Source organism: Salvia splendens, chromosome 6, assembly GCF_004379255.2.
Source record: "Salvia splendens isolate huo1 chromosome 6, SspV2, whole genome shotgun sequence".
In the NCBI taxonomy this organism is placed as follows: domain Eukaryota; kingdom Viridiplantae; phylum Streptophyta; class Magnoliopsida; order Lamiales; family Lamiaceae; genus Salvia; species Salvia splendens.
In genome coordinates this window covers 27131479-27143059 of record NC_056037.1, presented here as the reverse complement: position 1 = coordinate 27143059, position 11581 = coordinate 27131479, and the positions used below count along the sequence as shown (strand labels likewise).

Sequence of the window (11581 nt, the reverse complement as noted above, 5' to 3'; positions counted from 1 at the left end):
TGATAAGTTATCAGAGTTTGCAACTTAAGAAAGCCTCCCCTGTAACAAAAGCTATAGAAAATAACACAAAAAATAAGATAACACAAAAATTCTTCATCATAATAACTATATTATTTTATTATAAAATTCAAATTTGAAGAAGAAAAATGTTTTAATTTTTATTTTTTTCATATATTAAAATAAATTATTTCATTGTTGTATATTTAGAATATTTATAAAAAAAGAACAAGATATAAAAGAATAGTAGTACTATATTAAGTTATCAAATTATTTTATAATTAAATATAACATTTTAGTTATATAGTGTGTTAATTAATACTACTATAATGATAAATTTATAATCTGAATTAATATTTTTTAAATAAGTATTAAATTAAAATGACATAAGTATATATATACATATGATTTTTTTGAAATCCATTTATAACTTTAATGCATGATTCACGTTTATCTCTAATAAATGAGCATGCATTTAGATAAATGTATTTAATTTGATACAATTTTTCCTTAACTAGATATATATCCATTTAATATGATATTAGGGTAGATTAGTCACAATATAAAATATAGTTATGGCAAAGTGACATAGGGGCATTATGTCATAGAGACATTATGTCTCTAAATCACTACCCTATATATATATATGCCATTAACACAATTCTAAACTATCTGTTCGAGTATATTAAACATAACGGTTACCGAAATTAAATAAGTTGAAGATGTAAGGTAATTTAATGATTTTTTTTAATTGCATTTGCATCCCTTACATTGTTTAAAACATCATTGTTTAAAACATCCCAAAATTGGCCTTTTATATATATTAATAGATTAATTTATTTATTTACAAAGGGAGAAAGATGAAAAGCACAGTAGAGAAGAAAAAATCAAGAAAACGTCTTGATTGATGCCAAGCCTTGATCTTCAAATTCCATCCCTATCAATTGCCTCGCCCTATGGGCCTCAACTACCCAATCCGTGGTGCTCAATATCCAAACCATGAGCAGCGCACACACGATTTGCGCCCCCAATAGGCCCAACCATAACCCCAAAAGGCCCATTTCCAACCCAAAGCCCATCCATATTGCCAGTGGCAATCCAACCCCATAAAACGACCCCACATTTAGATGGGCGCTGAGGGAAACCCTCGCGCTTCCCCTCAGCACCCCACACCCGGTGGTCTGCGGGTAGTTCCCCAACTCGCAGAGCCCCACTACCGGCATCAGCGCCGTCGTCAGGGCGGCCACGGCCCTGTCGTTCGTGAACGCCCGGCCCCACGCGCTGGCTACAACCAGCATGGACGACGAGGTCGCCAGACTAGTGGCGGCCGCGCACGCGACCGCCACCAGCGACGCCCCCCTCGCCCGTCCTGGCTGCCCTGCACCCAGCTCATTCCCAACGCGGACGGACACCGCGAGGCCCAGGGCGGACGGGAAGACGTAGGCGAGGGAGGTCGCTTGTATGAGGATCCCCATACAGGCGACGGCCTCGGGGGCGGCGTCCGGGAGGACGCCCGCCAGGAGGATCATGATCTCGTACCACCACCACTCCAGGCAGACGGCAACGCAGCTTGGCAGCGCCAGCTTTAGAAGCGCGCGCCACTCCTTGGCGGTGGCGGCGCAGCCGCCACCACCAAGGGAAGAGAGGTTGTCTACATGAGACAGTAGAGTTGTCAACTGGGCCAGGTCGGCAGCTGCAGAAGCCAGGGCCACGCCAGGGACACCGAGGCGGAGGTGGGCAACAAGGAGATACGCGGTGGGGACATGGAAGGCGAGGGCGACGGCAGCGCTAGACATGATGGGGGAAATGATGTTCTGAGCTCTTAGGTAAATCTTGAGGGGGTTGATGAGGGATTGGAAAAGGAGGGAGGGGAGGGAGAAGGCGAGGTAGGGGGCGGCGGCGGCGGCAGAGATGGAGGAGTCAAGGTTGAGGAAGAGGAGGAAAGGGTGGATGTTGAGCCATAGGATTGAGATGGGGAGGCATGCAAGGGAGAGGAGGAGGAGAGTGCGATGGAGGGTTTGGGAGAGAAGGGGCCATTGCTTGGCTCCGAAGGCTTGGGAGGATATGGGCTCCATGCCGAGGGAGAGGCCGTAGAGGATGGAGTAGCCGGAGATGTTGGCGATGGCGATGGCGAGGGAGCCGCCAGCGAGGGCGTCCTTGCCGAGATAGCCGAGGAAGAGCATGGAGATGAAGGACTTGCCGTAGATGAGGAGGCCGGTGATGATCATGGGGAAGGCTATTGTGTACAGCATTTTCATCTCAATAATCACATCTTTGATCTGTGCACCGCGTTGGGTGCGGAGAAGAGGAGGAGGAGGAGAAGAAGGTGTTGGTGATGAAGGCATGGAAGCATTTACCAAAACTCACTGCAACAAGTAATGTGTATATAAGTAAGAAAACTAAAAGGTGGGTGTTTGTGGTGTGGGAACAGATGAGAGATATATATAAGGAAGAAGACAAGGCAGATATTTGTAACTACTTACTGCTAGACAATGCTAAGAGCATTCACCCCATTTACCAACACTATTCTCATCATCTTCTATATACCAAACTTACATAACTTCAAATAGATGGCAGGAGTTGTTATTCTCCCTACTGCAACGACACAAGTACATAAAAAATACCCTTCTATTTATGTCAGCTGCCCATGCAGCAGCACCACTATAACAAATTTACAAATCAATATATTCACTACCTCTTATCAAACTCCACTATTATTAAGTAAATGTATAAATCTGGGTGTAAATATATGAGTGGAGAAATGGATAACTCGCTCCCTTATTAAGGGGTTTAAAAGAAGGAAGAGTTATCCAAAAATATAGAGATTAGACTGACTTGATGTCGACGTGGAACAAGAATGAGGGTTTTTCAACATGGCCCTGAACCGCACATGTGGACTAGAATGCACATCTAAATAGATCCACATCGACTTGGGTCTCCAAATAGATCCACATCGACTTAGAGTAGACCACATCGACTTGGGTCTACTCTGATACCGTATAGAATTAGGTCATTAGTCATCCTGTATAAATCTGCATGTACAAAATGAGGATGAAGAAATGGATCACTCACTCCCTTAAAAGGGTTCAAAAGGGGGAAGAGTTATCCAAAACTATATAGATGAGACATAATCATCATCAAGTACGAGGGTTTTTCAACAATGAGGAAGGGCAAGGTAAAAAACTATCACCATCGGTAGAGAAATTGATAGAAAACTCAAAAGAAACAACAGTTAATTGGTATACATGTGAGGAAAGGCAAGGTAAAAAAGTATAGTCATAAGTTGAGAAATTGATTGAGAACTCAAAAGAAGTAACACTCAAGGCTGAAGAACAAAGAAATATCAGAAGCTACTGCTTTTATAATGCATTCCTTTCAATACAGCAGAGAGAGCAGAAGAGGGGTAGGCCACAAAAAGGGATGTATCATTGCTTGAAATGAAGAATACAAAATCATTACCATTTTCATCACAAGTAAACAGGGACCATCATGTCCTCCTTCTTCCCTTAAGCCAGGCATGATCTTGCTTTATCGCATCCCCACTTCTGGGGCCTCGTTGCTCGAAACAGGTCCAGCATCGGCATAAAGTATCGTGATTTTTATACCCCAATTGATACTAGTGTAGTTTATCCATCACATTAACAAGACACCAACTTTACTAATTTGGACATGATCTCCAAAGATTGGACATCTCATTTATTCTTGCCGCATCTTTCTGTGCAGCTCAGAAAGAAGTGTCAGCAACAAGATATTTATTCTAACAGATGATCAACAAAGCAAGGAAAATTGATGATGTTCCTTTTCTAACTGACAAACTTGGGAGTCATTCAATTGAATTTAAGTACATATTTGCACAGAAGAAATTAGGGGTAAAAAAAACACTGTAAGAAGGCTCTTGTTGGTGTGCTTGGGATTTCTTCTGACATCAAAACCTTCAATTATTTAGAGACTTTCATCTGTGCTGCAGAGGGAAATTAAAAATTCATTAAAGTTGAGAGAAAAGTACAGCAGAAAGAAACTACTTCTACGGAGGTATCAAGAATCCATACTTCTGAATTTGAGGTTATTATTTCAGTATATAGCTCTAACATTTTTCCAGTATGGGGACTGTGTGAATCATGTTATCATTCACATTTCAAGCTTTTAAGTTCCCAATCATAATTTTCAAGAAACTTCCAGTACATATGCTGGTAATTAAAGGCTAAGCCAGGGAGGCAAGTAAACACAGTTCAACAAGAGGAACAAGTCAAAATCATCCAATTAATATCCACGAAAGAGGCAGCCGCAGTAATAGTTTCTTATAATGAAAGGAGTTTTACAACCTCATTTTTCTATATTCAACAACCAAGTAAACTTATGAATAGTCATTTAAACCAGGCAATTTTCTAGTGGATGCGATTCAGACACAAGCCACCCAATAAATCATTTAGCATCAATCATGATGCTGAGGATGGAGGAATTATTATCTACCATAAATGGATAAAATATGAGTGATTCATAAAGCTATAAGCAACAGGAAAAATAGAGCATATGAGCTTTATATGAAATTTATAACAACTACATTTTACCCATCTGTGGGGACCTAAATCTGGGCCAAGTTTTCTGTTGAAGAACATGCAAACATTCAAACAAAAGGACCCAAAGTGGGCCTATTCTATGCTTCGCTGTAAAAGTATCATCTAATCAACTTCCCTCCTAAAAGAATCCTCTGGTCCCCTACCATCCCTCCATATGATACAGGCACAACTCATATGAAGAAAGGGCCATACTTTGGCAGCTATTACAATTGTATCAGGCTTTAGAAAATGGAAATTTCAGGGGAATGGTTAACAATTTGCAGATACAAAGGTACTTGAATGCTTCATAAGTTTTCAATTTGATCATCAAGCAGCACCAAGAGAAGAAAGCCCATATTAACATTATAGAGTGCCAACAACTGAAATTAACATGCAAGCCACAATATAGGCTTTAGCAAAGTCCAACTTTGTTGGTCATGAAATGTCATCTATTTTGACAAAAGTTCAAAGTCAACAAAGAATGGACTGAATTACCAGGATATTATTCAAAATCCTTTTAAATCAGTTACTGCTACACAATATAGATAGTGGCAGATTCTCGATTTTCCAGAAAAAGTGCAACCCACAGGCCTTTTGGCTTGCATTCCAACATTTAAGGCAGGAATGAGTAGAAAGACCTCTTACTGTTTTGACAAAGTCCATGGATTCTATATTGTATGAGACTCAAGACTATTTTATCAAAACTAAGATATACATCTAAATTGAGACCACAGCCTGAAATTCATGTACTAAAAAGTTGGATTGATTGGTTCGGATGGATGTGAGGGGCTGGGTGAAAGTATTAAAAAAGAGACGCAGGGTAACATGATACCTCATTTTGGGTAATGGGCCATCCCCCCCCCCCCCCCCCCCCCCCCCCCCCCCCCTCTTAGCCGGGGAAAACTAAATAACTCCATGTTGATATATTATCTTACCCTTTCCCCTTCCCTATTCTAACTATTAACCAAGCACCACTTAGATTTATGTTTGGGAAAGAAGTGAAGAGCAGAGGGTTGATGCTATGTACTGAATCTTATTGTGAGAAAGTAAAAGAGTTTGTTAATGTAGTTGAAATCATTAAGTTTGTAGATGTTGATTGATCCCTAGTTGAGGATTTCAAAATAACAACTCGTGGACCTGTTCAGGAGTGTCCTCAGTGCAATAAATTTCTACTAATCAAGCTCTATTTAGTCCTGTAGAGTATCGTGAAATCCAAAGGAAGTTTGTTATTTAAAATAATTACCAAAATATTTGCTAAAGTCCAGCCATTTTTGGAATCAAGATGTTAACGAGTCTAGCAGCCAGCCAGCCAACAATTACAAATTTTCAATATTAGTATTCATTCCTCGCCTCTTTTTACTTATAATTTTTCTTCCTTAGTGTCCTTGGAAGGCATTGACTTTTGTCTGTGTGAAACCATAAAGGTTGATGGAGAAGCAACTATTCCTCATGGGGAAACATTTTCATATCTCTTGTGTTGTTTAACAAAGGGGGGGGAGCAGATATAGCAGAGAGATGAGAACCCTGTCAGTTGTACATTTGGATCAATTGAAAATTTATTGAATCCCTCGTCCATGAATAAATGTCCCACTTTGACTTGACACGAGCTTTAAGAAATGTAGAGTAAAGTAGGTGGAAAAAGTTATAGTGATGTGGTTTCTACTTTTATAAATTAGTTTTTAATCAAATGTGAGTGAAATAAGTTAGAGGATGTGGGGTTCATTTATCAAATATAGTATAGTGAAATAGGACATTTAATGGTGGGCATCCCAAATGGCAATATGGGACACTAGATGGCGAAAAGAGGGAGTACATGACAAAATTTGAGCTGCTGCACCTCTATCCCTATGTTAGCTACGTTTGGGCATAATAGTTGGTTAAGTTCCATCACTCATCCCAAAAAAATGTTCAAAACAAGTTTTTCAGTTTTCCAGGAACAGCTTCTATTTCTTGAAGTTATGAAAGAACAAAGAACTGGAAAAGTATGACGCAAATAATCAATAACAAACACCTATCGAACTAGCCTTGGTATTACATGCCCAAAAAAAACATTTTAAAGTACAAGAAAAATGACCTTTTGAGAAGGCGTGTGTGCCATTACATTTCTTCAGAGAATCCAAGCAGGTTGGCAGTTCAAATCATCTCAAAGATCTGCTTGCAAAACACTTTGACCATATCATATTGCAGACATGGTATATAATCCATGATAGTTAATCATTTGAAACCTGAATTTCAGGGCCACTCTTGCGATTGTAAAGAATGAGGAGTCATATTTTGACGACAATAAAGGAAAATATCATTAGAATTTACACGAAACATGAGATGAAACTTACATTTATAGGCATTTCAGCTATGACAAGACAACTGCTCTCTTCAAGGTTTTTCAGAATCACTACTTCTCCTCCAACAACCATGCTAATCACTATTCCATCTTTATGCTCAGGGAAAAAAAGTCAATATCATTTCAATATAAAAAGGAAATTGCAAAACCATGAAGAAGTGGAAAGAAAGGGAAATGCTAAATGAAACATGCAACTGATATTCCCAGCAATTTTGCATGACGCAGGAGTGAAAAATAAGGACAGGGAACATATAATCACCACCCATCAGCCCAGCATTCTTGCAAGCCAAATTAAGAATCCTTTATTTAAAACAAACCTGCTGACAAACAAGCCGTCATACGCCTCATATAGGTCTCCTGCAAGAGAGCATAATTGTTTTTTCAAGATTACAACTAACAAAGTCATTGAGAGAGATGGTTTGAGATCATGTGGCATATCTAATCCTTGTGAAGGAGAGCAGAAATATATTAGCTATTTACATTTTTGTGTTTTTATATATGATCCCTAGTTACCGAAGAAGATTAGTATTCTATTTCTGGTCAAATAGAAGTAAGATTTTCCTGATGTGGTTACTACTTTACTATACTATAAGATTAGATAGATGATAGATCCAAACTCAGGTCACAAACTGACCAGATTAGCTATAAATCATTATTGCATTCCCAGTATCATCAACAAATCTCACTCATTTTCATGTTGAGCAACACAAAACTTTTATCATTGTATACAAATAATGTTAAAAATCTCCAGAAAAATGCAGGATTGGGGCTACGGTAAACCATGCCAATATTAAATGATAGAGTTATAAGACAATTCCAGAGCTGCATGACAAGCTAAATACCAGGAAATCAAGATGTTAGGCTCTATGACATGAATTTGAATCTCATATCTGGTAAAATTATATTTTACATAGAAACTATTATATAGACAACACTTTGAGAAAAGAGAAAGTAACAACCCATTACAAAACTTATACTACTATAATGTAATCCATGTGTTCACACTAGTATACATTTAGGAAGAAGAAGAGTACACCATGAATTGATTAAAATAACTCCTCAAGCACCACCAGGAAATGTGAAAGCAACTGCTTTCCCAATGTCTCGTTCACCCTAGCAAGAAGACATCTTCACCAACCAACTGAATCACTCATACGGTCATACCCTGAGCAGCATTCCTGGTGGTTTTTCTTCCAGCCGTTTCATTTTTGTTGATTCATTAGTTTGGTGCTTGTTGGATTTAAGTGAGAAGTTTTCCCTTCTCTATACTTTCCTAACATGTTCGCTAGTGTTATCAAGTGATGATAGAGAAACAACTCACTCCCTTTTCTCCCAATGCTCATGCAGTCAAGTCAACTTAAGAATTTCCAAACTTCAAATAAAGCCCTTCCACTATGGCATTCTCTAGTTCTCCTAGCATCTGTGGTTTAATTTTAGCATCCAGAAAACATGCCACACACAACTCCCCCAATACTGATATCTAGCTTATTATATTTTGATTACGAAGTAGCAATAACCCAATATATTTAGTTCAAATGTCCACATGTTTTTCTCAAATATATATTTCAATTGGCCCCTACAATCTACGTTGGCTGTGTGTATCATAAACAAGAGATGGTTGACATACTAATAAGATACTATTTCATAAATCAATGCATACAAGAAGACACCTATTTTCTTCTCAAGGCATCCATTGTTACAGGCATAAGCATGGCTGCAAGAAACACACCTTCTTTGTTGGCAGCTCGTAGTTGATCAACATGCAAGCACAAAGCGGCGCCTCAACAGATCCAAGAAGCGGAAGGCAGGCATCGGTAACAACAACAACATGCGATTTTCGCTCCTCGTCCCCTTCTCCCACAGCTTCCTCCCCTCTTCCTAAGCTATTCCATCTCATAGTGGCCTGCCTAAACCTATCCAAAACCTCTGCCCTCTCGACTTCAGAAAGATCGCTGTACTGCGAAATAAAAGTAAAATTGTGCATCAACGAAACCTAATCTCAATCACATCACCAAAAGAGAGAAATAAAAAGATAGTAATCATACTAGCGGGGATACAGAAACATAAGTCGATAGGCTAGAGAGATTGGAGCATATCGTATCGAGCTCGTCTCGAGTGCTGCAGCATACAATCATCGGAAGAGAAGGACGCCTCCCAGCCATGCCGAGGAGACCTAATAGGGTTTCCTGATCCAGAGAATTTAATAATGAATCAAACTGTGGCGAGTTCAGCTCAAAACCTAGCAAAATCAAATGAATAAAGACAAATCAATTGCTCCTTCTACCATCTTGAATTGGATCCTATCTACAGCGAGGTAGAAATGGCGTTGCGGGCTGAAACATTATACATTTCGAATTAATTTCCAATTTCTCCTCAGCTGCATCAAACAAGTATGAAAAAGTAAAACCACAAAAGTTTGTGTGGAGAAATGGAGAGAGAAGGTACATGAAAGAGGGGGGCGGAGATGGAGAGGTGGAGAGTGGAGATTCAGAGGCATCCATCTCTTCAGACCTCAAACTCTACACAGAGAGCTTCGTCTTTGCTTAGCTATGAAATTAATTTAATTAATGTTTAAACTTTAAATTATATTACAATAATCCCGTAAATTTAATCACTGTCTAGCAACAATTTAAATCATCAACTTTTTAGCATTTTACTTATTTTTGTTTCATCTACGATTTATGTTTAAATAAAATTGCAAAATATGAAGAAAATAAAGTAGACAAAAAGAAAATAGATGAAAAATCACTATAGCCTATAGGCTGCCAGGTCATGAAATTCATTGGTGGACCACTGTCCACTGAGATTGATATTCATTGTATGAAGAATTTCGAAAAATGTAGAAATAGAATATTGAATGAGAGGGAAACAAAGAGATAGTGAAGTGATATTATGAATGACGACGGTATTTATAGAGAAAAGGTATTAAATTTAAATATAAATTTTATTTTTTTCTGTCATTTTTTTGTTCGTTCTCTAAAAATAGAACTTTCTATTTTAAGAAATTTCTTCCTCTCTTACGTGTATTGCTGGATAGTCGGGCTCGATCGAGTTGGTTCGAATTCAGAACTAAGCTCGGTGTAGACTGACTCAGCTTTAAGCTTGAGATTCCAATTGAAACTTCTACAATATAAGTGTTGACATCTAGTTAATTAAATCTATAGGTGGTTCGGTATGGTATACCGTACTGTGAGTGTCATACCGTATACCCTACCGAAAGTTACGATATGACAAAACATCGTATCGGTACCGTACTTTTTTGATATACCGAAAATTTGGCAAGGTAGTTTTTGATAACGTTATCATACTATATTTTCGGTATACCGTACCGTATTTCAGTATACCATACTTTTGCGGTACGACATACCGTTATACCTGTTATACCGAAAAAAAAAATTATTATACCCAAAATAGAGAATTCTTTTTATAATAGATAATTCTATTTTTAAATTTTAGTATAAATATAACATAAATGCAACTAATTTCATAAATGCAGCCCAAATCTTGGCCCTAGGATTAGTTAATCTAATGGTCAATAATTAACCAAAAACACAAAAGGTCATTATTAATTAGTTTTAGGTCATTTTGTAAAATTTAGGTTTTATGTGATTTTTAGATCAGTTTAAGTCATCATTTATTAAAATGACCTACAAATAAACTGACAATGACCTAAAAATGCCTTTCGTATGATTTTGTTGAACGTTTTAATATTTAGATTTACTTTTGCATGGATTAAATCCATATATATAAAAACATACTCCCTCCGTACCATTCAAGATGATCATCTTTCATTTTTTGTTTGTCTCGATCAAAATGACCACTTTCCAATTTTGGAAATAACCTCATCTCTCCTCTCTCCTCATTAAAATATTCAACTACATTTTTCCTCTCTACTTTATTCCACCTAACACTTCCTAAAATCCCGTGCCACTCAAGAATGTGGTCATCTTGAGTGGGATGGAGGGAGTATATGTTTATATATATAATAATCAATCTATATACCGGTATACCACGGTATACCGGAGCGTCGGTATATATCGATTCGGTATACCGCGGTATAGAAAATCTAATATCGTTACCGTACTGAAAACTACGGTATACCGAAAAATCGATATTTTCGGTATTTTTTTGGTACGGTAAGTCCGGTATACAGGTATTTCAGTATAATTCCCCACCCCTAGTTAATTCCATTATTCCATTATTAGAATAGTTTTATATAGAAAAAATAAGAGTAAAGGCCAAAACTGGTCCTGAACATATGACTATTTTACGATTTTGGTCATAAACTTTATCTTTTGAATTTTTGCATCCCGAACATTTCAACTCGGATCACAATTGGTCCTCCGTTTACAATTCCGTTAATTTTATAACGGTCAACGGGTTTAACTCAATTTTGACCGATTAAAGCTCTTAATTATGATTTTTAACTCACTAATTATATCATTAATTATTATTCTAATTTATTACTCCTAATAAAACAAAACAACTATATTAACAATAAATATATTAAAAACAAATGAAATTAAAATAACAAATTAAAATTAAAATCATTTAAAATACAAAATAAATACTACTACAAAACAAATAAATATTAAAAAAGAAATTCAAGATCAAATTCCATAACTAAGAATTTCATGATGCTGAATCAATAGAAATCGATCTACATCGACACCAAACCCAGAGATTC

The 11581-nt window shown here is 37.5% G+C and overlaps 2 protein-coding genes across 7 annotated transcripts; both read right to left on the bottom strand.

The window, feature by feature from the left end:
- Positions 1-803: 803 nt before the first annotated feature.
- On the bottom strand, positions 804-2408 carry LOC121808477 (protein DETOXIFICATION 51-like). The gene has a single exon (XM_042208999.1). The coding sequence runs from the start codon at positions 2340-2342 to the stop codon at positions 885-887; it is 1458 nt and encodes a 485-aa protein (XP_042064933.1). The 5' UTR covers positions 2343-2408; the 3' UTR covers positions 804-884.
- Positions 2409-3635: 1227 nt separating this feature from the next.
- On the bottom strand, positions 3636-9736 carry LOC121808478 (ATP-dependent RNA helicase eIF4A). 6 transcript variants are annotated; one of them, XR_006052213.1, is made up of 8 exons: positions 9340-9721; positions 9179-9227; positions 8940-9080; positions 8624-8851; positions 7212-7251; positions 6887-6984; positions 6628-6704; positions 3636-3953 (listed from the first exon to the last, which is right to left on the bottom strand). XR_006052213.1 is itself a non-coding variant. In XM_042209001.1 (7 exons), exons 1-7 carry the CDS (start codon positions 9393-9395, stop codon positions 6764-6766), a joined length of 645 nt encoding a protein of 214 aa, XP_042064935.1. In that variant the 5' UTR covers positions 9396-9730; the 3' UTR covers positions 6657-6763. The 6 variants fall into 6 exon arrangements, 4 of the variants coding, with proteins under 4 accessions (XP_042064935.1, XP_042064936.1, XP_042064938.1 ...); XR_006052212.1 differs by having other exon boundaries at positions 3636-3958; positions 9340-9719; XM_042209001.1 differs by lacking the exon at positions 3636-3953 and having other exon boundaries at positions 6657-6796; positions 9340-9730.
- Positions 9737-11581: the final 1845 nt, after the last annotated feature.

Coding starts and splice junctions, on each gene's coding strand:
- LOC121808477 (XM_042208999.1), bottom strand. CDS start 2,342: ATGCCTTCATCACCAACACCTTCTTCTCCTCCTCCTCCTCTTCTCCGC.
- LOC121808478 (XM_042209002.1), bottom strand. CDS start 9,391: ATGCCTCTGAATCTCCACTCTCCACCTCTCCATCTCCGCCCCCCTCTT. Junction 8,852..8,939: donor ATGTTTCTGTATCCCCGCTA/GTATGATTACTA, acceptor TTTATTTCGCAG/TACAGCGATCTTTCTGAAGT. Junction 6,985..7,211: donor GACGGCTTGTTTGTCAGCAG/GTTTGTTTTAAA, acceptor CTGAGCATAAAG/ATGGAATAGTGATTAGCATG.